At 45.3% G+C, this 27,683-nt stretch overlaps 1 protein-coding gene across 1 annotated transcript in view; it reads left to right on the forward strand.

Moving 5' to 3' along the window:
- The window catches only part of LOC117231083, a 138,692-nt gene that overhangs the window by 106,947 nt on the left and 4,062 nt on the right, over positions 1-27,683 (forward strand). Inside the window, exon 4 of the mRNA XM_033489166.1 lies at positions 65-260. Within this exon, the coding sequence (XP_033345057.1) occupies positions 65-257 (193 nt within the window). The 3' untranslated portion in view covers positions 258-260. The remainder of the gene's footprint in view (positions 1-64; positions 261-27,683) is intronic.

The following is a 27,683-nucleotide window of genomic DNA, read 5'->3' on the forward strand; positions in this document are numbered from 1 at the left end:
GAATCGAGAATTGCATCGAGGATTCGCAGCGGAGTAATCAGAAATTGTCTTATCGTTCGCTCAGATCGCGGCGTTTGAGTAGACCACGCTCGCTCACGAATTTAGTGTGGGAGCTCCGCGGCGGAAGTGGCCTTGGCTGCGCGAGACCAGAAACCCCGCCACCAGCCACAGCAGCACCGTTGCCACCGACTAAATGTGGACCACGTTTGGCTGTCACCGTTGTGGCACCCCGGCGTGTTGGCACGCTCTACCTCTAACTCGTGAGTACCGTTTCTTCTTACCAACTTCATGTCCTCGCCATAGACCCATCCAATAAATAATTAACAGGCTTTAGCGCTTCGGAACAGGGTTGTCGGCTTAAATCTCCACACTTCTGGACCGAACGATCGCCAGTTTAATTCAATGAGTCGCCTCTAGCGTTGAAAGCCAAATTGTCACCTCCTGATCGAACTTGCTGAAAGAACATTCTAACAAAAGTATCTGTTCAAACGTATAAATACTTCCATCTGCGTCTTCCATTTCTACTATATCCATTCACGTAACGTCGATGACGACTGGGATAGAAAAAGGCTGGCAGGAACAGACGTGCGCTGGTTACAGCGCAGTTAGAACGTAATTTGTCTGGCAATCGTTAAATTTACAAGATCGTAGGCCGCGTCGAGGCATTAACGAAGCGCTTTACTGGCCGTTATAAGAGGTGGGCAAATGTTTCCCTATTGGCCGCGACTCCTTATACGTTTAATCGTCCCTTGCGCTCACGTCATAATTTCGCGTCTCGGAAGCGCACCTGTGCCATCCAGGAAGCAGCAGCCAGATCCCATTGTAAATTATTGTTGTTATCCTGACGCGGCTGCACCGTGGTGAAATGGTAACTTTTGCTGCTTTGCCCGTTTTACCAATTAACGGGAACTCTGGCTAATGCAAGGTGCACGCAATGCACGTTCCTCGAATATTTCTTTTTCATTTCTAATCGGAAACAAAGTGTGTTGAGCGTAACTGCGTATCTAACTATTTTTATCGAAACTTCAAAGTCTATTTGGGTAAAGTCTTACCTGAATTTAACTGTGCGCGTGCAACGTTTAATCATACTTGAGTATTATTACGCACCCTACGCGACAACCATGTTATTCAACTGGAATGCAGATCTCATCTCCATTTAACTTAATCTACATAGGGGTTTATTATATTCAAACGAATTTCTGCACTTGCGTGCCACTATGCACCTCCAAATTTTTCCACCAACATGTAAATATCAAGAGTCGTGTAATCGTTGAAAACCAGCCGTAAACCTAACCAGTGATATCTCGATATATCTCGTAAGAACTGCAAGATATCGACACTGCAGTTCTTTTTATTCCATGGGAATAAGAACTGCTAAAAGACGAGGAAGTCCTGGACGCGTGTATGATCCCTTTCTCGGGGCGTTGGAGGGCGAGAGTAAGAACGCTTCCGGCGTATCCTGAGTTGTGGAAATTAGTGAGGTCTAGGCGGGTTAATCCGGCGTGTCCTAACCCTCCTCTCGGCTAGTTCCGTTCGAACGAGCGAAAGAAAACGCCAGGCTAAAGGGGGCGGGAAAGGGAGCTGCGGACGAAGACGAGGAGGACGTCGCAGGTGGAACGGAGACGGTGAGGAGATAATGAGGGAATCGGGAAACGAGAGAAAGACGGACGGTGAAGATAGTCGGTGGATCGAGCAAGCGGACAGCCCGGGGATACGTAACGTCATCCTCGCCCGCCGCGGCGATATAATAGCCCTGGTTTGCCTCGAAGCCGCTCCGTGAGCGGAATTAAACGAGAGCAGGTTCAACGGCTGAACAAACCGTGGCTTCCGGTCGGTGTTCCTCGTCGATCGTCCGCGTTTACCCCTCTCGCAATAAACTCAAACTTGGCAATGGTGACTTGTTCGTTCGCGAACTGGATTTTGGCTCAGCCGGACGGATGAGTTGGAATTTTCTTAAAATTCTGCGTGTAAAAGATCTTCGCCCGTTATCGACTGTTGAGGTTATTTGATGTGTAAACAGAGAAACTCGTGGATATATTGTAAGGTAGAAAATATATTTAAATAGAAGTGTAACTATAAGTAAGAATACAATTTGAGCTGGACCAGATCCGCACGCTAGCTGTGTTACCCAATAACTGGAAACTCCGAAGCCAACGTCGCCTGTCTACTGTTTATGGTCTGTCTTCGTCGTAGTCTTTTGTTTATACGCTGTCGATGATTTCAGTGCTTGAGAAAACTAAAAAGACCAGATGTAGAGTTTTCTTAGAAGTGGTGACCACTTCAACATCGGCGCGTATCGCAATTTGTAGACGAACGCGTAAATGATAGTCGTTCGTTTTAGAAAGAGAGGCACCACGCGACTTTTCCTCGTCTCAACGATCCCTTTGCTCGCTCGAATGCAGTCGAGGCTCGCGATGGATGCTCGAGGTCAGCGTTTCCTGCTTAATTAATTAACCAGGCGAGCATCGCCTGGCCTCCCCTGCGTTTCGACCAAGGGACACTTGGTAATTTTCAACTGTCGCGGTTTGATTATGCGCGTGCACGCATTCAGGCCGTGAAGCGCCTGCGGCTAGCCGCAAGTGACAAGCATACGTCCGGCAATTTCGCATAAAACACTGGGATAGCGCTTGAATGCTACTCAAAACCACTGCAATCAAGCACCTTAGGACCTCCAACTTTGGTATTTCCGTTCATCGAGAAATAAAATGAAGTGGGAAATTAATAGAAAATACATTCTTTATCTACTCTTGTAATATCGCTATTAACGCCTATGATATTTGTGACGCGTAAGAAATTTTCAAATTGGCGCGGGATGCGCAGGTAGTCGTTACGAGATTAACAAATTTGCATAGGATGCTCTAAGTGAGACGTAGCGGAGCGTTTGCGTAAACCAAAGTTGCTGTATCGCGACGCGAAGTCTGGGTGGTGCTGTCTCATGATTGATGAGTGAACAAGATGGATCTGTGGTAGGTTGCTGTCGGAGGAAAGTAACCACGTTCCCTTGTTCGTGTCAGGTTTGGGCTTGCGCTCTCGCGTATGTCTTCATTGCGAAACTGCAAACTCTTGGAATCATCAGTTTCGATTATAACTATTATTATAACGAAAGCTATTTCCATGTCTCAAAGTGTAAAACACTCCTCTCCTTTCTGTTTCGCGGATTTCTAGGCTCTGAAGAAAGTATTCTCGATTGCCTTTCGTCGATGGTATTTACTAGATCGAAAACGCAATAATATTTCAAAGTCTAAAAACTTTCCAATCCTTTCACCCTCTATAAATAAAAGCTTCCTTTTTCGTCTTATTTTCGAGATAAAAAGGAAGAAATATTTTCAGATCTCGTCGTTAATGATAATAAACCAGAGGCATGATCGATTCGCCTGGCAGAGTTTTTCACAGTCGATTTCGTCATTAGCATAATGGAGACGTGGTCACGTAAGCCACGCTCGCTCGAAGTTAAACGGTGGATGAACTGCGAGCGTTTCTCGCTCGCGAGAAGGACGTTTCCGCGGGATTATGATATCGAATTCGCGTGCCGACCGATAATAACCAGCTCGTGCTCGGAGCTGGTTCAGTCTCGCATCAGAAAATTAATAACCAAAAAAGAAACGAGAAAAAAAGATGGACAATGATGAAACGAATGGCGATGGACATGGTCGGAAATCACACTGTCCCTTGATTGATGTCGGATTAACTACCGACATTTACGAAGCTGATTTATTATTACAGACGGTCTTGCGTAATGCGATACACACACGGAACCGTTCATCTTTCTAATACGAGACCCGTCTTGTGTTCTCCTTTTATGAACATTCATCAGCTACGATTATTCGATGCTGAAGGGCTGTTGTCCGAGATCGGGAGTCAGGATAGTCCTTCCATTAGAAGGTGAAGGTTAAGGCGAAGTTTTCCGACCCGTGAATAGCGGTGATTATAGCCTTTCGAAGTCTTAAGAACGAGTTACATTCGTTTTGTTTTATAATGATACATTAAGGTTCGCTAAAAAATGTAATCCGTTGCATCCTTGATCCAGTTTGAATTATCTGGCAGAACGCGGAAATTTAAAATCTTCCAATACGATTTGCAACTTGATCCATAAAATCCATAAAATTCCTCGAAAGTTGAAGAAAGAACGGCATGTTTCTATTAAAAAAAAAAAAAAAAAAAACAACGATCTCGTTCAATATCGAAGGACCAACCACCGAAGCCAGAAGCACGATCTCGGAAATCGTTGACTGAATTGACCGCGGGCGGAACCGTGCACCGACGTTGATTAATATCAACAAATTCTACGACACGTTCCTGCGATTACCCGTGCCCGAGGATCTTTCCGGAATTCTGAACGCTGGCATTACGATGGAAATTGCTTGATCCTGAGTCCCGACAGACTCCACGCTCGATATTATTGACCGCGATCTATATTTTCGAGCGATCCTGCTTCCGTTGCATCCGCGTCTCTCCTAGCTTTACCGGAGCTGCGGATTTCATGGATCTCCGCTCAACATCCTTAATAGCGAGCTCGTAGTCGGTTTATCGAGGTAAACGATGCCGATCCAATCATCGAAAGCAACTGTATTGACCACGAAGATCAACGGCGCTGATCGTTTATTGAGGAAACGCGTGGCGCCGTTTCGATCTTACAAATTGCTCGATTATCGTCGACCGGAACGTGATTTGTCCCAAGAAAGTTAAAGAACCGGATTCTTGAAAAATAATTACAAAAGCAAGAGAACAGCGTAGCGTTATCCCATTAATTACTAAATCATCGATCAACCGAGATAAAGTTTTTTGTAGTTCCTTGGCAGATGCTGAGTTCCTGTAATCGAAATAAACACAGCGATACCGTGATATTGCTAAAAGAACAATGTTTTCTTGCTCGCCTTTGCTTAACAGCCGTAAGCGTACACCATTCGGTAGTATCGGAACGTTCGATTAAGTAATTACCTCGTAAATGACTAATGTTCTATCCGTAGAACGCGTGTGTCTATGAAACGATTTTACGAGCAACGCCTCTCAACTCAGGTTTGCCGTTAGTGGGACGACGAAGCCGTGTTCTGGTAGCGCTAACTTTGAATTCCTTACAAACGTATCCTATCCGATACAGGTTCTACGATATCGGCTATTTTTCTTAAAAAAATTTTAGAACCGTACAACTTATTTTCGCTCATATAACTGGTACAGGTGAACTGTAATTCTAAAAATTTCGCACAGGACATCAAATACTCTTCTCGTCGCGTAATAACATAGACGTTGTTCTTTCGCCTGAAACGTCCTGAAACTGAAATTCGCCAACCATAGTCCATCCCTCTATCGCCTCGTTCGACCGCTATGCTCGTCAAGCCGAATCGATTTCCATACTGAGAAATCGCCGCGCGGACCACCTACCGATACAGATACCTCTCTAAACGTAAATGCACGCGGGTTAGAATGATCGACAGCATGTTGCAATCCTGGTCCCAGTATCTGCGCAGCTGTGTTTTCGCTCTTGTGCCCGAATTCATGCATATTTATCGCATTACCGGCTGCATTGCATGCAAATTACGGACGAGTCCTCTAGCTCGTTACCCGGTGGGCACACACTCCGTCCCATTGTCTGCCCACATTCCCCCGAAGTGGATGCCATCGTGGCATAGTTCACCGGTTCCCCCTTGAGTCATGTGACTTTTTCACCCATTTACCCAAGCCACTGGTCGTTCGACCGTCTCGATGCAGGAAGAAGAATAGAATAACAGGAAGACGACGACAGGCAGATGGAGAAGATTCCACCTACGAATTTAGACGAAGTTTTCTCCGTGTACGAACGTGGGTGCACGACAGAGAGGAGTTTGGGAAGTGGGTACCGTTGCGAGTATCGATAGTAGAGATCGAGGTAATCGAGTGTCTTCTGGGAGTCGTGTAACGCTTCAGTGGTTCCTACCGTAGATAATATCTTTCTTATGTAATTATTAGAAGAAACATCTACTAATTATTAGATGGGAGGAGAGACGTTTATCTAAGTTTTATTAGATGAAAATTAGAAAATTTCCTCGTTCTTTTTCACTGTATATCGATACAAAGAAGAAATAGAAATGAAATTACGTAAGAGGAATAGTATCGACATTCCAGCTTTCCAAGACCAATCGACTACAAGTCGAGTCTGATATATGTAGATATGTAATAGTAACGCGTATCGTACTTCACGCCCACACACGTACTGTCAGATTGCCTCGAACGATCGCGTGTACGAGATACTTCAAAAATGCATACCTCCTCCTCAACGAATTCGTATACGAATTCGATCGATGGAGAACGATGGTCTTAACCGATAACGAATGTACGAAAAATCGCCAAGTAGAACCATCCGTGCATAGTCGGACAATCTCTGCGCTCGCGAGACGTCACAAAAACGCGAACTTGAGCTTCTAAGCAAACTTCACGCTGTGTATCGATTATAGACTGTCTTTCTAAGATTGCTACTGTTAATAATTAAATAATTATTTGATAAACGAACTCAGCCATCGACCTGTTTAAATCGAGTTAAAAGGCTGCCTTTATTCGCGTACCTCGTGGCTTGTTAACGCATAAACGAATATTTTATTCGATCGTTTCGAGCTAATTGCTCGATAATTTCGGTTCGTTCCGCCGTTTTCACGGCGATTACAAGTTATCAGCGGGGAAATTCCGATTGATGCTACTTATAACGCCCTAACACGCTTATTCGCCAGTTTTTCAACCGATAACGCGACAAGTTGCGAGTAGAAATTGCATCAAGTGCAAACTCGTTCGCATAAATCTGTTCTAGAAACACGGTTGCAAAAACAACGCGTGTAGCTTGTACGCGTCGAGGTTGCTTATTGTTGCCTCTTATATCGCGACGGCAGTCACGCGGCACCGACACGCGGAAAATAAGAGAAGAAAGACCAGTAGAAATCCCAGTGCATGGTCAGGCCGTTATGCCATCGACGACAGTGGCGTAATCGACGTAGCTCAGAGTGGGGATACTCAATACGGGGGCGTGACTACTAACTTTCTATCTTATTGTCGCTTCGACGAGACGTCTGTCAAAGTGTCTCGTTAATAAGATACATGTTATTATACTTATTTCGCATCTGTTACGTAGATGAATTTATAGATGGAATACTTTTATTATTTGCAAACTATTTCTAACGTAAATGTTTATTGATTAAATTTTTATTAAATATGAATTAGAATTAGAATATCATGCAAAAACAGATGCTGCTGATTGGTTTGTTAAAACCAAATTTGTTAAAAATAAAGGAATGCGATAAATAGAGGCCTAATGGAGCGGGTATAAGGTACATATAGCGTTATTTCAGATGAGTCTACTCGTCGTAAAACGAGTATCATCGTTTCCAGTCACGTTTCACAATTCCATTCCGTCGTCCGCATGGACGAATCCGCAGAAAGAGATCGAATTTCCTTCGGACGGATAGTTGTTGAAATTTTGTTTTCTTCCGACTACAAAGTTCGCACTCGCAATGTTCTCATCGCACGCGTTAGCTTGGCAAAAGTTGGACGTCTTTCAAGCAGCGACTATCGGCTATCGCAACGTGACACGCCTATGGATTATTCGACGCGAGTGTGGCCACGCGTGTGGCGCCAATGCACACGTAGTATGTGTAACGTGTAACCGCAACGGGGATAAGACGACGACTCTCGGTTCGTGGCGAAATTGTCCGGTATCCTTGCGCGCCGCGAACGTAATTGGCCTCCACAGGAATCGTGGTTAATCGGAGCCTATCTCTTTTTTCTCTGTTCTACGCTACGAGTCATCTCTCCTTCTTTCGTAGAAGTACCAGGTTCTACGGGGAAATGCGACTCGATTATGGCCAACGAATTATGAGATGGAGCTCAGCAATCCAGTTTGATAGAAAGATCAGTCAAAGGGAAAATGGCCAATACCTCGCGTAGGGTGATCTATGTAGTCCGTGAGATTGTCTGCGTCCGAAGGATCGCAAATCTAAAAGTACAATTTCACATCTCCAGTTTACGACGAAGTTTTCAAACAGAGTATTATCAGTTTGAATATTCGTCACGTTTAATATAACAATTTCGAGTCGACGGTTTCGAGCCTCGGTATTCGAAACATTTCAGTTACACCAGTTGCACGATGATCCTTTTCGTTGATCGCGGTTCTCTAGTCGACAAGTTTCGCGTTACAATACGCGTTATCACAATGTTGGCCGTGCATGCACGGCGTTTCTCCTGCTCGGCCCTCCTCCGTGCAACGACGATTCGTAGCTCCGTGTACTTACGTGCATATTTGTGCGTGGGCGGAGACCAGTAGCCGGCTGGCCGCACGGCCGGTTGATCGGCCTGTTGGACCGTGACGTGCCAACCACTACCACTTTATTATTACTACTATGCACTGGCGCGCATTACTCCTGGCCCCGTGTTCTCTACGCTGTTGCGAGCGTACAACGCTCGCGTGTGTCCGGTCCAAGGTTTATTACACTTGCCCCGATCAAGCGTACGCCACGCTACGCATTCGTCTTGGAGATCAACGCGGGGAACGCGGAGAAACGCGCTCGACCAGCAATGCGGATATGTCGGCCGTCTTCCCTGTGCGATTCTTCTTCAACTGGCTGGCGGAAGGACGACTGGCAAGGGAGGTTTCTACAACATCGTTGCGCTTCGTTCGAGGATCGAGCGCGTTTCAGAGAAGCGGTCTAGTTCGCGGTAGCGAAGATCGTGAGAGGAAATTGTTGCATCGGAGGTGCCTCGGGTTGAAGGACGTTTTCTTCTACCGTTTCTTCTGCTACGCGCGAACAGAGTTTCATCAGCATTCCTACACCGTGTATCTGATCTCTGAACAATGTAAAGGACGAAGATCAAAGTGTAAGATCCTCGGCCCGAAGTAAGTAACACCCCCGTTGTTGAACGATAAAATAACGCACAGCCTAGGGTACAGGAAGTAAAAGACGATTCGTAGAATTGCATCTCTATCGACTGTACGATAGACCGGAAACCACGTGGCTGAGACACAAGAGCGGGGATCGCTCGTAGCGCGTGACTCGTAGTGGGGACGGTAGCCTTGCACAGTCGATAGCTCACGCTTCGACTGTAGCTCCAGTAACTCTTCGATCCAAGTATAAGACCACGTCCACACCCCCTGAGCCTCTGTTCCGTAACGTAGCACAAGCGAAAGTGATTCGTATCACCTTCGATCGACATTCTAAATCTCGTTCTCGAATCACCGTTGAATAGCCATCGAACAACGCCATTAAAACACATCTTGAACTTCATCAACTTTCTCGCCACCCTTCAGCGATACTACTTAACGTCCCTCGAGACTGAATAAACTCTAATCCCGGTATAAAACGGTAAATATGACACAGGTCGGATATAAATTCAATTAAAGTCACGGGCTGTGAAGTATGCAACAATTGACCGACAAAAATAGACGTAAGCATGGATAACGAGTCGAAGAGAGAGAGAGAGAGAGAGAGAGAGGGAGGGAGGGAGGCAGAGAGAGAACGATGGACCGGTGGAAGAAGAGAAATGGTAGAGTTTCGAGGTTCGTGGGCACTTATCACAGGTGGACGGGCAGCAAATAATAAATTTACGGCCGAGACACGGTGGACACAGTGTGCACATTGTAGATTGCGGCTCTCGGCCGGGCGAATTTATAATCCTACAACGCTGAAATTGTGCGCGCGCGCGAGTTCCGTTACGAATCTACCTCGTGTTAACCAGCGGCGGCCACCTAACCGGACTTGCAACATTCGCGGCTGAAGACCGCCTTGGTCATCGCATAATACACATGATGCTCGTATATCTTCTGTTACGTAATACTTGTTGGCTAGATTACACCGTTTCACGGGCCGCACCACGCAGTTTCTTCGTTTCTAATCGCGCCGCGATCATTGCTCGCTGCCTCGTACAAAAATTCAACCGGCTTCACGCCAAGGTATATATCGATGAGCCGTTCGGGCCGTTTTCAAACGTACAAGCTTCTACATGGCATCGTGGGATAGCTGTACCTTCGACGAAACGACGCGCAGCAAACTATGCAGATTCACAGTTAAGTCTCAATTTATAATTCGTAACGTCCTTTATGGGGTTTACTGGCGCAAGTTCCGTCAGTTTAGGAAGCTCTCGTGATCGAAGAAACGAATTTCTAACGTAGAATGTTTCCCATTTCTTCTCACAATGGGAGACGAACAAGAAAATTCGAAAGACGACAGAGAAATTCGCTTTTCCATCGATAGCTTCGTTAACGATCCCTCGATGTTCGTGATCTGGTAGCCGTGTTCCCCGTAAGCATCGATCAGGACGATCGTGGCGTTGTTACAGAGGGACGAGGGCGAGGCTGCTTTACGATCCGATCTCTCTTTCCTGCTGTCGGTTGCTCGTAGTTTCGATAGAACAGAAGAGGTGATCCCCTTTTTCATCGTACGCGCGCAACCGCGTATAAAATGCACGCAGGCGTGCACCTCTGCGGGACCGAAAGCACCTGCATAGCCGAGCAGCTCCGCGGAATCGGCCGAGAGCCCAGTGTTTTACGACTAACCGTGAAATCGGACTGGCCGGTGTTTGCACGCCGCCTGCGACCGCCTCTCCGCATATTGTTTCCTTCCTGCTGGTTTCTTCTTTCTCCTTTTTTTTCTTTGCTTTGCTTCCGCGAGCCCCTGCTTCGCGATTGCTCCTCGTCGTTCGCCGCACAATGGAGCTTTTCTTTGAAAAAAGAGGAAATAGAAGAGAAGAAAGAAAGAACATTCCGTGGAACGAAATCGTATTCCGTCGGAAAATCGCATGAAAGAGTCGCATTATCAACTGAAGGAAACATAGACAAATCCACTAATTTAATTAAAAAAGAGAAGATACGAATATTTGTGAATACATTCTCAAACTTTCACAAACATCTTCAAACGTTTACTGAAACCTACACCCTTGGCATTGATAAATTCGCCGCTCAACACTCCGATACGAAGTGTAAATTCGAGAGCAAAGGACCTGAAAATCCCCCTGAAAACTCCTGAATCCATAGAAACTTCTGTGAGAAGACTCCGTCGGGTAGAATCTTCGAATAAACTCCGTTTCCCTGAGCATAGTATCGATACGAGGGGGGAAAAAAGATCGATGACCCTGTGAGGTCTGGCGTGCGCTATTCGACGTGGAATAGCCAGCGCGGTTTTTCGAGCAGAAACGGCAGAGAGCCACGCAAAAGTGGAAGCGGAGTGGAGGTGCTCGGCGTTGCGAGCGGCGTTCGGTGTTCTTGTGAAATGCGCGAGTGCGGTTCCGAGAAGTGTGCAGGCCGGTGGGTGGTCTCCATTCAGAGATGTTTATGGCTGTGTCGTGGCAAAGTGGCTGTACGCCATAGCGAGAGAGCCATACTCCTTCGTGGCGCCCGCAGGGTCGAAGACCTAGGTTCGTCAGCTTCGTCCAGCAGCAGCCTCAGCTTCTCTATCGACCAACGATCAAACTCACCGACCTCGAGCTTTCTTTCTCGTCTCTAGATTCGATATATTGGTTATACAACCACTGTTCGTTCTTTCTTGGAATCGGATGTTGCAGAAGTTTTCCCCATCCAACAAGACTGCGATGGACGAACTTGAAGATTCCGTAAGAAGTTCGTATGTTTAAAGTAATATGAATCGGATGCTATGCGTGGAAGATGAAGTTGGGATTCCAATTAACCTGGAGCAGATTAAATAAGATTCTAATGGACGAAGCTCAAAGCTTTCGCAGATTCGATTTCATGCAACACGGTGGCTGGTATACGTGGAAACGAACGCATCGCAGGCTACAGTCCTTTGGTTGCGCAATCCTAGCAACGCGGAGAAAAGCTTCCGAGGCGTGGTCAGAAATCGCGATCACCTCGTTCATCAAGCCACGTGTCCACCTGGCCTCAAAGTAGATTCCCGCCGTAAGTGAAAGCGCGTGCGCTCTAGGAGCCGTTCTCTAGACTCTAGGCCGAGATCGTTCCGTGCCCTAGAGCAAACGCGTACAACGAAGCAGCTTCTGTGCTCAACCACTTTCAGCAACTTCCAGCACCAAGAATAAAGGATGGTAGCTCGTTTGTTTCGTCGTTACTTGTTCTTTCGAACCTCGTTCGGTGTTATATAGACACTGTTTACATTGTGTCATGCATATTCTATCAGTTATCGCTGATGTGAGTGACACGACCCATCGAGATTAATCTTGCGATCGTATCGTACACGTTTTTTCATCACGGAAAGCCGCCGATACCCTACGCAATACTATTTTTGGAAGATGAGAATTTGATTTGGTACGCAAGAAGATCCTGTCTTGTATCATGGTTCTTACTATTCCTATCTCATCCTTCGATCGCTATATACAACGTTCAATCGATCCAAAATGAGATACACTTCTGCTCGAAACATTCTATTTTTAATCTCATGTCGATGTACGTATAAATTTTATTTCCTTCTTCGACGCATGATGGTTTTTATATTCGTCTTAAATAAACAAACAAATAATTAAATAATTAAATCCAGCCTTCGCCGACTTGAAATACTTGGTTACCTAATGAAACGCGAGCGTTTCAAGCATCTCATTCTTAGATATCGTAACGCGTTCGACTTCCTGATAGGATTAATTAAAAGCAGCGCAGAATGCGGCTACGAAGTTAAGAATGTAATGCTATAATGTAGATAATCCGTTTTCAATTAAGATCAAAGGTGGAGCATCACGGATTCTGATCCCTTTCGAAACGAGAACGAACTGGCAACGTTTCGAGTGGAACGACAAGAACGATTCATTGATCTCGTTAGACAGCGTTTTAACCTTTCAAATTAAAGGGGCGACACAGGCAATCGCGCAAAAGAAATATCGTTAATTCCGATGATCCGTATCTCGCTCGGTTTCGATAGCGAAATTTTCATATCGTAATTATCATCGTTGGATTTCCAGTACCGTCGACGGATTTCGATCGGACAACGCGAGCTCTGTCCGCTTTCGAATGATGTATTAACCGTTTGGACTACTTTCACCTATGCGGCTCTAACTGTGTCCGTGATTTACGACGTTTGCGCAACGCCTTTTTCTCCTATACTGGATCCGTTGTCCCTTTTCGCTTTTTCCTTCTCGGCGTAGTCCTGTGATCGAACCTTTCAAGGTATCGCTACATTGAAACCAGCCTCAATCCTTTCTCATTGCCAGTCAATTCGATAGACTTTGATAACACGCATTTACGCACATGTTACAAACGATTCGACTGCTTGATAATTAAAGAAAGAAGTATCATCCTGTCCGTAGAATCGTTAAGTGGCTGGCAATAACGACGATACGTCGAATTGAATTTAAAGAAGAGTTGAAATTGCCAGGAGCTTTGACGGGAGAAAATTTGTTTGCTGGTAAAGGATGAAATATAAAAGATCGTAAAGACATTTGGATGTTTACACAGATGTTCGGAGCTGCGTTTCCAAAGTTGTTGGGAAACGTAGCCACGTCATCTACGTCCTTTTATTCAATTAACTCTTATCGGTTCGCTTCTATATCCTCGTGCACCAGGCGCAACCAGTTTTTTCCGTCGGTTTATACGCCTTCCCCTTAATTTCCTGCTGCTGTAGCTCCTCTTCTGCCTTCGTTTCATGATAACCATCCTCCCCCGTGACCGCAAAAAAACATAGATTTTTCCGCGTTTTCACCACCTCATCCAATTAATTTAAATGCTTCCTCTTACGTACAACCCTAACAGCATCGCGCGTCCACGCTCTCGCCGCTTCCTTATGGGAAATCGGCCAGTTTTTCAGATGCTTGTACGGTGTCGATCGCACAAGGAAAAAAATATTTAAGCGTTTGAAAAGAGAATAGCGGTAGCATGGAAGATCGCGATGTTACAGGCTAATAGCGTTATGATAGTGGTACTAAGGAAGTGTAACGTTATGGAATGAAACAAGATACTGAGCTGACGTAATTACAGTAGTAGAATGATATTACAAAGGGGTATAAATTAACAAAGGAGCATATACAGCCGCTATAATTGTAGACTTGTACCGTGAATTTATCGAAAGCTGAGCTTTTAAATTCCAGTTACTTTTTAACCAGAGCTTGCAGACTTTATGTTTCGTTCCATAGCAATTATTACGTGCTTGAATCTCGCACACGAAGCTCACGTTCAACGTTTCCTAGACAGGAGCACGCGATTTAGAAATTCTTTTAATTTCAGTAGCGGCACGTTCGAACCGCGTGTTTTTCGAAGCTCGAGCTTTCGTATCTTCACGATCAGACATATCCCTTATGACTTACCTAACACTGATCGATCTTCTTGGTGTTCGATATCGTCCGACGCCCATTTCCTTCTCGGTCTTTTCAATCTCATTTGAATCTCGATCGACATTCGATTCTTCACGATGGCTCGCGCTTGGAAAGAAGCCAGCGAAACGTAGAAAAGCTCGTACGAGTTCTTTCGTCTGACTTTTCTTTCTAGAACTTCGTATATGGCATATCGTTTAGCATACAATCATAGCGTTGCACTTCCTCCTACCGTGTTGTTCGGGATGGTTGCATCTGCAGGGTCTTCGAATGGCCTCCCATACGAGGCCAGGTGCGGTCGATCGAACGATGATAACGTCGCGGTGCCGATATTAATCGATATTCTAATCGGTTAATCGATGCCGCGGGCCTCTTTGAACGTAATATCCGCTCATAACGGGCCACTTGTGCTTCTTCCTGGCCGATGATAATCATCGACGAGGCCTGAACGCGTCGTCGAGGCCACGAGGAAACTAACTGTCCGATCCAACAACGACCGTACTCAGTTCCACCACTTTTTTTTTTCCTCCTCTGAATATTGATTTCAATACAGCGATGGTTTCGTGTGGGAATTGATTCTCGGTCGAAGCTCGATTCTCACGGCGAGCGGTCATCTTTCGAGCTGCTTCTGAAATGGAAGAATTCTTTAGACGCTTTCAAGACAAATTAGCTGACAAAGATCATTCTCTGGGACTATTTGCGCTCTTTCAGAATAGAATTTTAAAAGAAGTTGCTTCAGAAGCTCTTCAACGACTTATGCGCATTACGATAAAGGAACTGGAAGGCAGCCAGTAGGTGTATACATGTCAGAAGAGCATTAACGCGTATATTTGAAACAGGAACGACTGTATATTTCACAGCTTTAGAATTAGTACGACATTTCGAAGCAGAGAGATCCTGTAATAGATCGTTACAATTATAATATGTACGGAGAACTCGATTTTAGTTTCATTCCTAGTACGTCTGACAGTCACCAGTACGGCAGTTCCAACTTCTCAACTTATCATTTAAAAAGATAGAAAGGAAAACGTTTATCGCTAGTAGCAAAGATATAAAAAGAAAGTTGATAGATGATATAATGTACACAGAGTCTCGAGGCCACTTCATATCGGATGGCCTCGAAGGAATTCATCCGGAGGATTGGCGCGGCACGGCTGCAACACGGGAGAAACGCACGAACGCGTTATTTGAATTTTACCGACGCTTCGCGGCCGTTCGTTCGCGGAATCCGCGCTTTACCGACTGCAGATCATTTGCGCCCTTTCGCCACTTTCGTCACACCCTTGCCAGACGATCATGAATTATTCAGGGTTTCGCCGCGGTCCCTGCGAATCCGCGCTTTTGCCGGCCGGTTAAGTTCACCGTGGCTGCGTTTCGAATCTCTGCTCCTCCCAGCCTCGGAATCCATCGGATTCTCTCTTCGAGCAGCTCTCCTAGGGAAGTACGATGCGTTTTGCATTTGAATGCCGGCCACTTGGAATTATCCGGTTGTCTCCTTTCTTTTTCCAGCACCTTTTATCATTTCACGCATCGGGAAACTTCGAGAACCCAGAGGATCGCTTCTTCTGTACACGGACTGTGTCGATGCGTGTTTTCTATGAATCGATGTTTGACGAGTAGAGAAAGAGGAGAAATTATTCTGCTACCAAAGTCGTTAAACCTTCAGAAAACTAAGGCTCGAACCTACAGCTTCGAGCTTCGAGTCGAGAGACTCGAGTATCTTGCAAAGTTAATGTGTCAGCGGAAGCATAATTGTCGACGTTGCATAATCCGGAATTACGCGACGAATTCAGGGGGGTTTCACGATGCGGCTGACGGTGACGACCTCGCGGCGACCTTCTTCCCTTCGGCAGCGACTCACGCGAGAACAATCGAGGCGAAATTCAGCGCGGCTGCCGGCGAGGAAAGAACGCATTATCTCAAATCGAGGATCTCCTCCGCTTCGACCGGATGTCGAGGCCTCAAGGTTTCGGCGCCGACTTTGACCGTGACGGCTGCCTCGGGGCTGTCGGCGCCAATTATTCCTGCTTGCTGAAGCTTTCAATTGTTGTGACAACCACGCTTTTTCTTGAGTAACAGATCTTCTTTACACGATTCATTTTTACGAAGGTGTAAAGTATCTCTTCTCTTGTCAGAGAGCTCACGTTCGAGGAATTCGATTTTTAAAATACTTTTCATGTTGAAGAGTTTGCGTTGCTATTTCGAAATTAAAAAAAAGATGCACGTGTGAGCGTTGAAATATAGACGATTGTGCGAATCGGGGAACATCGATAACGTTAATGACGAACAGTTAGACGACGTTGACCGCTTATCTGCGGCTCGCGAGAAAAGCCTCGGCCGAGATCGATGCATCGATGCATACAGCCACGACCAGGGAACATATAAAATGCACGGGTTATTGTCGCCGGGACCCTTACCGACAGCTGCTCGTTAGTTGTTGCCAGCCGCGGAGGTGAACCAGTCGAACCTACTCTTATACTGGGTGTTTCCCTTCGAACCGATTATCGCGACTGTCCCAAAGGTTTTTGTCAGAAGTGCATTTGAAAAGTTAGTAGAAACGTTACTTTCTTCAGGCTCTACGTAGCTATATCGTATTCCGTACTCTTTTCAGAAATCCATTGCTAATGCTAAACTCTGATAGAACGATCTCTGTATGTTCGAAAAGTTTATTACGAAAAACTGTCTACTGTGTATTACGAAAACGACGCTTGTACTATTTTTATTTCCTTTCCTTATCTTCTACGGACACCTGGAGATATCAAATAAGAATTGAGAAATACCGAAGACTGTACTTAAGATGCTAACAAATTTCACAATACATACGCGACCTCCGCTTCGAAAGCTATCTGTTACCTACATTATCTACCTTCTGCAAAGTATTCTATCGTTTTAACAGAGCTCTGAGTGAACTTTGTACTCTGAGAACGCGGATATGTCCGGATGGAAGAATGAAAGATGGCTTCGATTTCCGCACGGAGAGCCAAAGAAATTCTTCCGGACGAAGAAGAAATGCCCGAAAAGCGAAAGAATTCGATGAAAATCGTTCCGAGAGGAACACCCTGTGCTTGTGCCGAGTGGAAGGCGAGCACAGCGCCAGAAGAGAGCAGAGGAGAAGAAGAAAGCAGGCGAAGGCAAAGTAAAGGGACAGACCACGCCTTGCGCCGCCTTGGCAGTGGAGAGTTCGCCTCCGCTTCTTCGCCTCACCTCGCCTCGAGCATAACTAATATATCGACGGGTCCGTGCCCCTCGCCTCCCTCGCTCCTTTCCGCCCCCTCGTCCTCTTTCACCTCTAGCACCGGCGATCCGCGATTCACGTGATCCCTCTGACGCTCGAGCACTCGCGAACACGCGACTCTTCCAACAACTCTCGATGCTCTTCACGCTCTGGCCTTTCACGCTCTGATTCGAGATATTCCGATGCGTTTGCAGTCTCGAGAAACACTGGCAACAAGCATCGACGAATACAGGCAATTTTCAAACGTTTTATCAAGGAAAAATGACTTTCGCTGGGAATACAGACGAAATGGTCGAATTTTGAGGATTACGGTTAGATATTTCGTCTCTGAGAATTCAGACGAACTCGTTGGACGCACGGATAAGTTTCGTAAAAGCATTACGAAAAGATCAGCTTCTAACAAAGGTGGTTTCAGAACGGAGGATACCATTTGCTGAATACGTAGGTATCGCCGTTCGCTATCAAATGATTGGCATTTAACAAAGCTGCATTTTCGTTCCAGAATGCAAGATACAATCTCCTGTACAGTTAGAGGAATCCACAGATGCAGGTACAAATAGACTTCATCGAGTATTAAGAAAAAAGATGAAGAAAGCTGCAACCTTTTTTAGAGTAGGACGTTTAGATACCTGCCATTTCCTGAATAATTAAGATACACGTAGAGGAAGGTTTCGCGGAATCGCGAGAAAAAAAAATTGACACACTACGCGTGTCGCCGGTCACGCCAGCAGATTAAGTTAATACCCTCGAGATCGTATCGTTCGCAAACGAGCGTTACGCGGATGGGAACAACTCCACGAAGGTCTCGAGCACGGTGTCACTGGGTTACTGGAAAATTTTCCAGACCAGCAATCGCGACAGCAGCCGCGGCTACTCGCTCACGTTCCATTCACGATCGAACCTTTATCGTCGTTAATTGAGTCGCCAGCGTATCGAGCACGTGTTTCCTCTATTTTAAATTCAGTCGCGAATGCAATCTCGAATTAAAACTCGAGCGATCTTTGTCCTAAGCCTGTCCGAACAGGAAACACGGAAGAAAAATCAAAAGGCAAAGGTAAAAAGTTGAAAGAGCAAAATGCAGAAATCTTCGTCGAAAAGTGATACGAGTCAAAAATAAAGCAGACTTCTTTGACAACGACGCACGTTTTTATTCGAACGCGTGGAAAGTTGCAAAAGTTCTGAAAGCTGAAGGAAAAAACCAACTTATCTTCCAGCTGAAAGGTTCGAAAGCTTGAGAAGGTTTAGACAGGCTACCGACTATCACGTATCGAGGTGCAGCGATTGACGAAAGATTCCGCCGCTTCTCACAGTGTCACTGGGTTAGTGGATAATTTTCCAGGCGAGTAAGCGCGCCGCGTGAGAGCGAATCCGAGCGAGTTGCATTGCGGCAACGCGATTCGCTCGAACGTGCCTCGATAGCGGAGCACGGGCACGAGAGCCTCGTAAACTATTTGCGTGACCATAAAAATCGAACGGAACATTAGCAACGCGCTTGCTCGCTCTGATATACAGAGCATTATGCGCGGTTAATTGCCCGCGAAATTCAAAACCTCCGTGTTTTCCACTTGCAACCGATCATTCGCCATTCGTAACGCGCCTGCAAACTTTACAAAGATATCCGGCGAAAATTCGTCCACTCTACCGATTGATTTTTGTTCCTGACACTTGTCCCACTTGTAAATGATTAACTTTGAACTTTTGAAAAAATGAACGATCGAGGATTTTGAGATTCGCCAGGCGATTTAGAGCACGAGACCAAAAATCGAATGAAAGCGTCGTTAAATCCGAAGATAATTCGATAAACAAATACTCGAGCTATCTCTAAACGAAAAAACCAAATAAAATCTCAGCGTTCCCGCGGCAACATGGTACAGACGCGAATTAATAGGCTCATCGAGCTTCCGTTCCGATATCGAGCGAAGTAAAAAGCGAGCAAGCAGCGATCAAGAAAGCAGGGGGTGGGGGCCGATTACGACGCGATCCGAGGAGAAAGAGAAACTCGTCATCGAGAGCTGCTCGCCTGCAGGCCATGAGATCGCTTTAATCGGTAACCCTCTCGGCTGCTAAATAAATAACATTGTATTACACACCGTCGCCGATCTCCGCATCTCACGGAAGACGAAGGAACGCGCGGATCGTTTTCCCAGGCGTGTGCCTGTGTGTTGCACTCCCGTTATCGTTATCCTCTCTCACGTACGAATCGACGCCGCGCGCCGCCCGATTCAGCCTCACGACCGCGCGAAACCCGCGCCCGTTCACGGTGCTGCTAACGGTGATCGATTTTCCGACCACGGGAACGATACTACTCGTGTAAACGTCGGTATGGTTGACCTACGGGTTCTTCTATTTTCCTTTAATCTACTCGAAATCGATCTCCAGCTAAAAGACCTAATTCTAATAAAGAACGTATGATCCAACGATACGAAGCGAAGATTAACATTATGATAAAGATGGAAGAAGATTCCAGCAATGTTCATTTACGGGTTGAAATAGCAAGCACTTGGCACTTTTGCGACGAAACGCGATAAACGTTAAAACATTGCAACGTCGCATCGTGCCAAGCGAAGCTTCTTAGAAAGATACAGCTGCCTGTTTAAAAGGTCCCGCGTACCGAGAATCAAAAACTAGTTTCACCGTGGCTCTATCGGACCGTTCGCACATTCGTCCTCTGCTATCAGAGCGGACGAGCATTTTTACGTGACGAGACAAAGAAACGAGTGTCGATAACGGTGCCGTTTCCCTTGTCTCCTCCTCCTCCTCCTCCTCCTCCTCCTCCTCCTCCTCCTCCTCCCCTTCCCATATCTCAATCTCCGCCTGCTTTTCTCTACGCGTTTTCTTCCATCATGGAACATCCTCTTCTTCAGCTTAGAAATAGACGCTCGATCTCACGGATTTCCACTTTCGATTCGTTCTACATGGAAAATCGTGTTCTCCGCGTGAGAAAATCGCGTTCGCTACTGGAACGCGCCAGAGCCCTTAGTTGCTTCTTTTCTTCTTTCGTCTATTCTTTTCTTCTTTCCGTACTAGGAGGAACGATCGTTCGAGGCTCGATCGTTTCACCGTTGGAAATTGTGCGTTGCTGGTATACGTTGGTGAAACGGAAACGAAGGGCCACAATTATAGCAGTCGTTACTTTTCCCGCTGTAACCAGAGTGACTATGTATCTCTCGGTCGATTAACTATGACCTTCGCCGCTCTGGCGAACGTAGAAACTCGGACGAACACTCGTACGCGAACATAACCTCCTTCTATTTATGTACAGGGTGGTCCGACTACCTCGATGCTGACTGCTGTTTGAAATTTGTACGATCGTGTAACTCGTGTTCGAATCGTGTTCACGATAATGGCGAACGTGTACTTGCTTATAGTTGATAGTTGAACGCTGTGATCGATGCAAAACATTGGTTGCATACGTCAGTCCTAATGTTGGTCCTGTAGTCCGCGCGAAATAGATTGTCAAGGTCGCTTTGCCTGCTTCGAGCAGCGTCGATAGTCACTCTCCTCTTTGTAATTTTGTTACGTCCATGGACGTTCTTTGATCTTTTCCATTTGTAATATGAAAAGAAAAAAGATAATATGAAATAGTAGAAGAAGTGAAAAAATATTTTCTCACAGTCTTAAAATCGATTTCCTTCATAATCGAACTTTCTTTCCACCTATTTCATTTACCTTCTTCCATTTACTTTCGTTTGCGTAACATAATCGTGAGAAACTTAAAATCGATATCTCGTAACGATACCGGCAATCTCTTCCCATAACCGTAACTCGAAACTGATCTTTGAGTTGCGTCAAAATATTCACTGGAAGAAAACGTCGTCCATCGAGACCCTTTTCCAGGCATTTCCGACGGACGCCTCGATTAATTGCCTCGATTAAGGAATCACCATAATAATCGTGTGCGCGATCGAGGTCGACGTTGGAAAAGCTTGCGTATCCTGCACTTAGAAGGAAAGGGTGCAATTATATTTGCAAATAGGCGAGTCCCTTGCATGCGTGGCAATGCAAATCGCGTCAAGACCTTTGACTGCCTGAGCTTCGAACAAGATAGATAAAGATAAATAAAGAAACAAACTGATTTGAGAAACTATCGATTACGTGGATCGATTGCCAAAACAAATGGACTTGTTTCTCTAATTTTCCCTCCTTGAAAGTTGTCACGTTAATTTTTTCTTAAAAAACAAAAGCAAAAATCGAATATAATCTTCCGAAATTAACCTTCTCAGAGAAAAGAGCAACTTTATCTTTTCCACGTGAGCTTCTGCGTCCGCATTAAAAGATATCTCTCAACAAAAAAAAAAAAAAAAAAAAAAATAAACCTTCGTGAATATCCTCTTGTCGATAGCGACTTTTTACATTGCGATCAGGATGCTTTCGGACGATAGGCAAATACTTTCTGTAGCCACGATATCTCCGTCGAACATTCGACGTACGCTGCTCGTTACCTGTTGCTGCGAAACAGACGTTGACCGCAACACCTGCGGAAATCACGGAAGATCACGGAGCTGGTTGCGCAACCAGAGGGCTAGAGAACGAGGCATGATGGCTGGAAATCAATTAGGGGTATACGTTGCATCGGCACCAATTAAGTTTTCTCCGGGCGACAATGATAAATTGTGCCGGGCGTCTATTGCGGCCGGCCGATTATAAAGGTCACCGAGTGAAAGTGCGCGGCCAATTAATACCGATCGATACGGAGCGCGATCCGTTCCGATAATAATTACCCACCGCATCAAGTACGCGCGAAAATCCCGTCTGTGCAATTGCCAAGCCGTGCAACCTGTACGTAACGATTTTCATCGTTGGCAACGTTCACCTTCTGGCTCGTCATGCTTCTCTCGATAAACCATCGTTCCGAGAGAATGGATATTCATGAAGGAAGCTACGCGAGAAACAAACTGTACCATGTAGGCAGATGTAATTTAGGAAACTGTCGGATTATACTTGATCGTATTTTGGATTATCACAGAGATTTGTTTTACGCTCGGTCGTCATTTGTTTCGACTCGAGGCTGATTCGAGATTTGTATTTTGTCAGCATCTGTCACGAAAGGAAAAAGATTATGACATAGGGTTTCTTGATTGTGCAAAAAAGGAAAAAAAAAAAGAAGAATCTATCCAATAAGACGATGACAGGATAAAATTGCGGTATCCTAAAAAGGAGACGAAGAGGAATGATGCCTGCTTGCGCGTGATAAGTGTGATGTATCTGCATACAGGGTGTTTCAAAGCTGCACGTTCAATCGCTGATCTAAACCTCGTCCATCTTTTCTATCTAAATTCTCCAACATTTTATCGAACAGGATAGAAACTAAATTGACAAATTTGTATTTTAAACGAGTGTGTCAGGATCTCCTCTCGACTTTGCCATCGCGATAAAACTACCTATACAAGATTTAGAGGTTAGATCGGAGTTCGCAGAATTCGGAGTTCTTTTCCGGTCGACCACGGTCAAGCCGAATGGAGCGAAGCGATCTGGGTCGGCCGATTGCTAACAATGCGCTTTGTGCAGCGCGTGCAGCGAAGGAAGGAAGGTACGATCTACGTGTGCATCGGAAAATAGCTGGCTGCTCGCCTACGTGCACGTGTCATGCAGTTGGCTCATTCGTTCCCTGCTATTTGTTGTTACATTTTCTCCCTTTGACAAACTGAATCTAGTTTGAATGTCCCTTTGAAACACCTCTGGACTCGCGCCTTATGTTACCGTTACGCGGCTTCGTGTCGTATTCGCTACCCTTATCATTTGAATTTATTGGTCTTATCGCAGTGAGCTATGGCGATACGTCTACTTTCCGTACATGACAAATATTGGAATTTTCGCGAATAAAAATTTCCAAGTAGCAAATAGATGCAATCGTGGAAGAGTAAAAATAAATAAAATTTCAAAACGTCGCCACCTTTAGAATTCTTTCGCCAGGTATACGTACGTTAACCCCAAAGGTATCAAACGATCGAACGGGAAAGAAAGGTTTTACAGCTCGATTTTTCCCTTCCACGTGCCCCGAGTCTCGCCAGGCTACGCTCTTCCCACGAATTTCATTCTCGATAAGCGGCCAAGATTTAACTAAGATTCTCGTATTAGTACGGCTGAGTAGCATAACATGGTTGAGAACGGTACATGAGACGGCGACAAAGGCCGCTCAAGTAACTTATGGGTATGAACTCTGCAAAAGGACTTCCTGTATGACCTCTGATCGGGAAACAAGGCCGTGGCCACGAGCTGACTCGTTCCACCAGCTAGACGCCGCAAGTGCGGAATATTCTCACCGTGTTGCTCCATCCTTCGTTCTACTTGGTCACGATGCAAAAACTTTATGAAAAATTCCGATTGCCGATAAGAGAATTTACTTAACCGGCTCGATCATCGTTTTCTCGGCGAACTTGGTATAATTCTACCGCTGGAGCTTTTCCAGAAAGCTGAGACGTAGAACTGTGTTTACACAGTTTAGAACTGTGAAATACCGTTTGACGAATTTGTCAATTGGCTGATTTTTATTTATTTATTTAATTACGAACACCAGAGGAAAACTGTTCGCCAGAAGTGGCACGCGCGACAGTTCACCAAAATCGTCGAAGAGGAAGCGGCGTGCCATCGAGTAGGGGGGAACCCACTTTGCTTGGCAATCGCGTCACGCTCGTTTACGCTAGTTTACGCCAGTTTACACAAGCGATATTATGTTAAGACCCATCTTTACGAGGGCCGACAACGTCTCGTGGAAAATATCCTCGGGTTTCGACGTTATTGGCGAACGGAGAAAAAGAGGAAAAGAAAGAAAGTAAGAGGAACGCAGAGTTGCTGGAAAAGAGAGACGAAAGCTGTGTGTTAGCAGCAAAGCGAATCCCAAAGCGAAGTGTTTCCTTCGAGACGATCGCGGCTGAGATATGACGTCCGACTGGCTGCCAGGCTTTGAAGGGCTTCGCAAACGATCGGTCGTTGAACCGCGAATCGTTCTTGAAGCGTTACTCCCCAACGATGGGACGTGCAAATTTCACTGGCCGACATTTGCCTGTCTGGAATTTGAGCATCCTCCGCTTCGGGCTATTTCGAGCCTGTAGCACGTTCTGAAATTTGTCTCTATCAAAGAAATTTTGAGTGCCAAGCTCTTGGAGTTTTTTTTTTTTTTTTTTTTTTTTGGGAACTTTATATTTGGACAAGTTTGATATCGCTGTTTGTAAAATACGATATTCCTCGAATTTATGAAATTTCTCATCGTCGAGTAGTCATTTGAAATTCCAAGTTCTCGTATTGTTCAACCATTCTTGAATATGGTATTAAAGAAGGATATTTCTTCGTAAGAAAATTGTGAACAATAGCATTCACGATTACCATAAAATTTTACAGCCGTCACTAGGATTATTATCGTTAAACGTTAAACCTTCCCATTGCTTTGTGGCACGACAGTCGGCATATAATAGCAGAAAGGAAGTAATTAAAATTCGATAAAAGGGAAAAGCGTCAGCTGCGTTCGATTTTCGTGTGGCGTACGGATCCTGGCGAATCCTACGCCACTGCGGGGTAAGAAGGAGCGAGGAGGAGGAACAAAGCGACCCACGCTGCTACGGGTATCATCATAGTCATATTCATACGCGAGTGTAAGGGCATTTCAGCACTGGGACAATAGCGAGAGCGAATTTTTTCGCGGCTGGATTGCAGCGTGGCTTTTTTGTAGCTACGCGACGAAGCGACGTCGACTGCCAATAAAGGTCCTCCTTTATGAAGCCTGCTGTAAGTACCTGGTCGCAGCTGTCCGCACGGAAACGGGCCACTGTAACCATTCTTTGTTTTCCAACCTTTCAAACATTTCCCCTCTCAAACGACCATTCTACCGTAACTTAAAAAATTATCGTAAAATGTTTCGAGGACGTCGCATCCCAAAGACGAAGGCTTAAGAATCCTTACCGTCTCGGTTGCAACAGCTTACAAATTTTTCATTTTCCACGTTTTTTTCCACGAAATAACTGCATAGCGTGTTTGAATCGAATATAGTAGCTTGGTTCGACAAAGTTCTTTCAGCGAAAGAAGTTTCACGCGACTTCAACATGATAAACGGTGGCAGGTACAACAATGGGTTCATTACCGAAAGTTTGGCCCAGCTTGGGTCCCCTTAGCGAATCCTGGGCCGGCGAAGGGGTCCGGGTCGGTGACCTCTGCACACCGACGGCCGGACCGCGGCACCGGCCTTTGCGAAAAGTACACGTGCACCGAGCAAACGTCGCTTCTAACACGAAGAATTTTCGTCGAAGCTTGAAAATCGTTCTTCAACGATTCATAATACGATGCGTTAGTAAGCTATGAAAATATTACTATTTTATCGACCTGTTAATATTTATGGTTTTGGAGACGATAGAACGATCGAAGCGAGAGATTAGATCATTCTGAAACTCGTACCAGTTTGTAATATTTCCTTTTCTTGAAATTTCGAGGTATAATTTTCTTTTGGTTGGTTGCGGTGGTCACACATAGTCGCCGAAAAATAAATACATGCACGGTCATTGTGCGGCCACGCACGATGGAACAACGGCAGAAGGGTTTTTGTTCCAACGTATGGCGTACCATGCGCGGCGACTCGTGTCGTGTCATTCACTCGACGTGATACGACGCCACGAAAGCGACTGCAAAAGCCAACTTCTTTTCGCTCTCGACGAAAATATCCTGTTGAAAAGGATTCTTGGAAGAGTAGCTGAAACTTTCCTCAACCCTTTGAAATTCTTCAAACTGTTTCACGTATCATTCGTCACACTTCGCAAACGTTACATCTTCCAGTTTATCGTTGTTCACCCTATTCTTTAGCGTACGGTTACGGTACGGTAACGACGCAATACGGTGTGCGTTTAACTCGAATAGAAAATAAAATGTGCGGTCTATATTTAGAATCGATCTTACGCAGAGATTCCTCTCGCGTTTCAATTTGCCTGTTGCCTGCTTTCAATGCAAATAAAAAGAGGGGGAAAAAAGAGAAAGAAAAAGGAAAAATCACGTTTTCGATTTAACATCAGACGCAAAATTAATGATCGTTTACGATTATTAATAGCGACGCGAAAGCCTCGACCGTCGTCGAACGCGAATTTCGCACGATTATCGTCGAATGAAATACCTCAGCTGAGGCTCTCGTAGTAATTGCTACGTACCGTCGAGTGATAAATAATTTGCAAATATGCCGCACCGCGCAATGACAACATTGTACATAGGGGCGGGCTCTCGGTATCGATAGTCGCCTGGAGATTTATCGATTCGTTCGATTGCCGTTTCACAAACGCGACCTTGAATCCCTTGCATCCTTTGTCTTGCTCCTTTTTTCCGCGCGTACGTCCATACACCGCTCTATTACTTGCTCCATCTTCTTCTATCGATGGTAGACAATCACCGATGTGCTTTCGCTGATAAGATTTATCGCTTCAGTTTGTCGAAGATAATCGTTGTTTAAGCTTCGTACTCAAACCTCAGATGGATGAAACATGTCCGTTGATGGAAACATGAAAAATCCGAGTCGAAAGACACTGTGATTTCTATTCCGCCAAAGGAACAAATCTTTTCTAACAAGTTGCTTCTCGAATCGTTCGAAACTTCGTTGAATGAAAGGAGTAGGTTCGAAAGATAACGGAGAAGCGAGGCGAGGGCCACGTGAGGAGAGACGAAGAAGGAGAGAAGCTATTGACCCGTTTGATTGATTAAAACGTCGAGCGCGTCGCAGTTGTTCGATCGCTAAATGAATTTCGTTCGCCGCGCTAGCCAGGTATACAAAGCGGTGCTTTAAATCTTCGGGGCTTAATAATAATCAGTCTGAAGGCTCGTAACTCTTCGCCGTGAATCCTCCGTCTGGGGGGACGTTGAACGCAACAGGCTAGATGGAACGCCATCGTGAGGGCGTGCTGAAGCATTCGCCCCAGCGAAGTAAAGCCAAGAAGAAAGCTGCGTTTCAAAATATATTTTATGCGCTTACTTTTCTCTTTTCTCTTACTTCGATAATAAGAGATTGATAAAAAAAAAAAGATAAATATAGACAGAGATTAGAAATATTCAGGTAGTCGAGCGAATGGAAGTCTGTGGGTGCCATTTACCATTATTAGAAGTACGTTATTGCGCCACCGGTATTATTTTGCGGCGATAACAAATCGTCGTGAAATTTTAATTACCAATTGTATAAAACGCTCGGATATTCTTAGATATTATTAGTCGTTAGGTAAACGTCTGGAACAGCTGTAAACGAAGGCATTTTCTGCCCTCTTTACCTTCCCCC

This window comes from Bombus vosnesenskii, unplaced genomic scaffold, assembly GCF_011952255.1.
Source record: "Bombus vosnesenskii isolate JDL3184/JDL3185 unplaced genomic scaffold, Bvos_JDL3184-5_v1.1 scf7180000013270, whole genome shotgun sequence".
NCBI classification, from domain to species: domain Eukaryota; kingdom Metazoa; phylum Arthropoda; class Insecta; order Hymenoptera; family Apidae; genus Bombus; species Bombus vosnesenskii.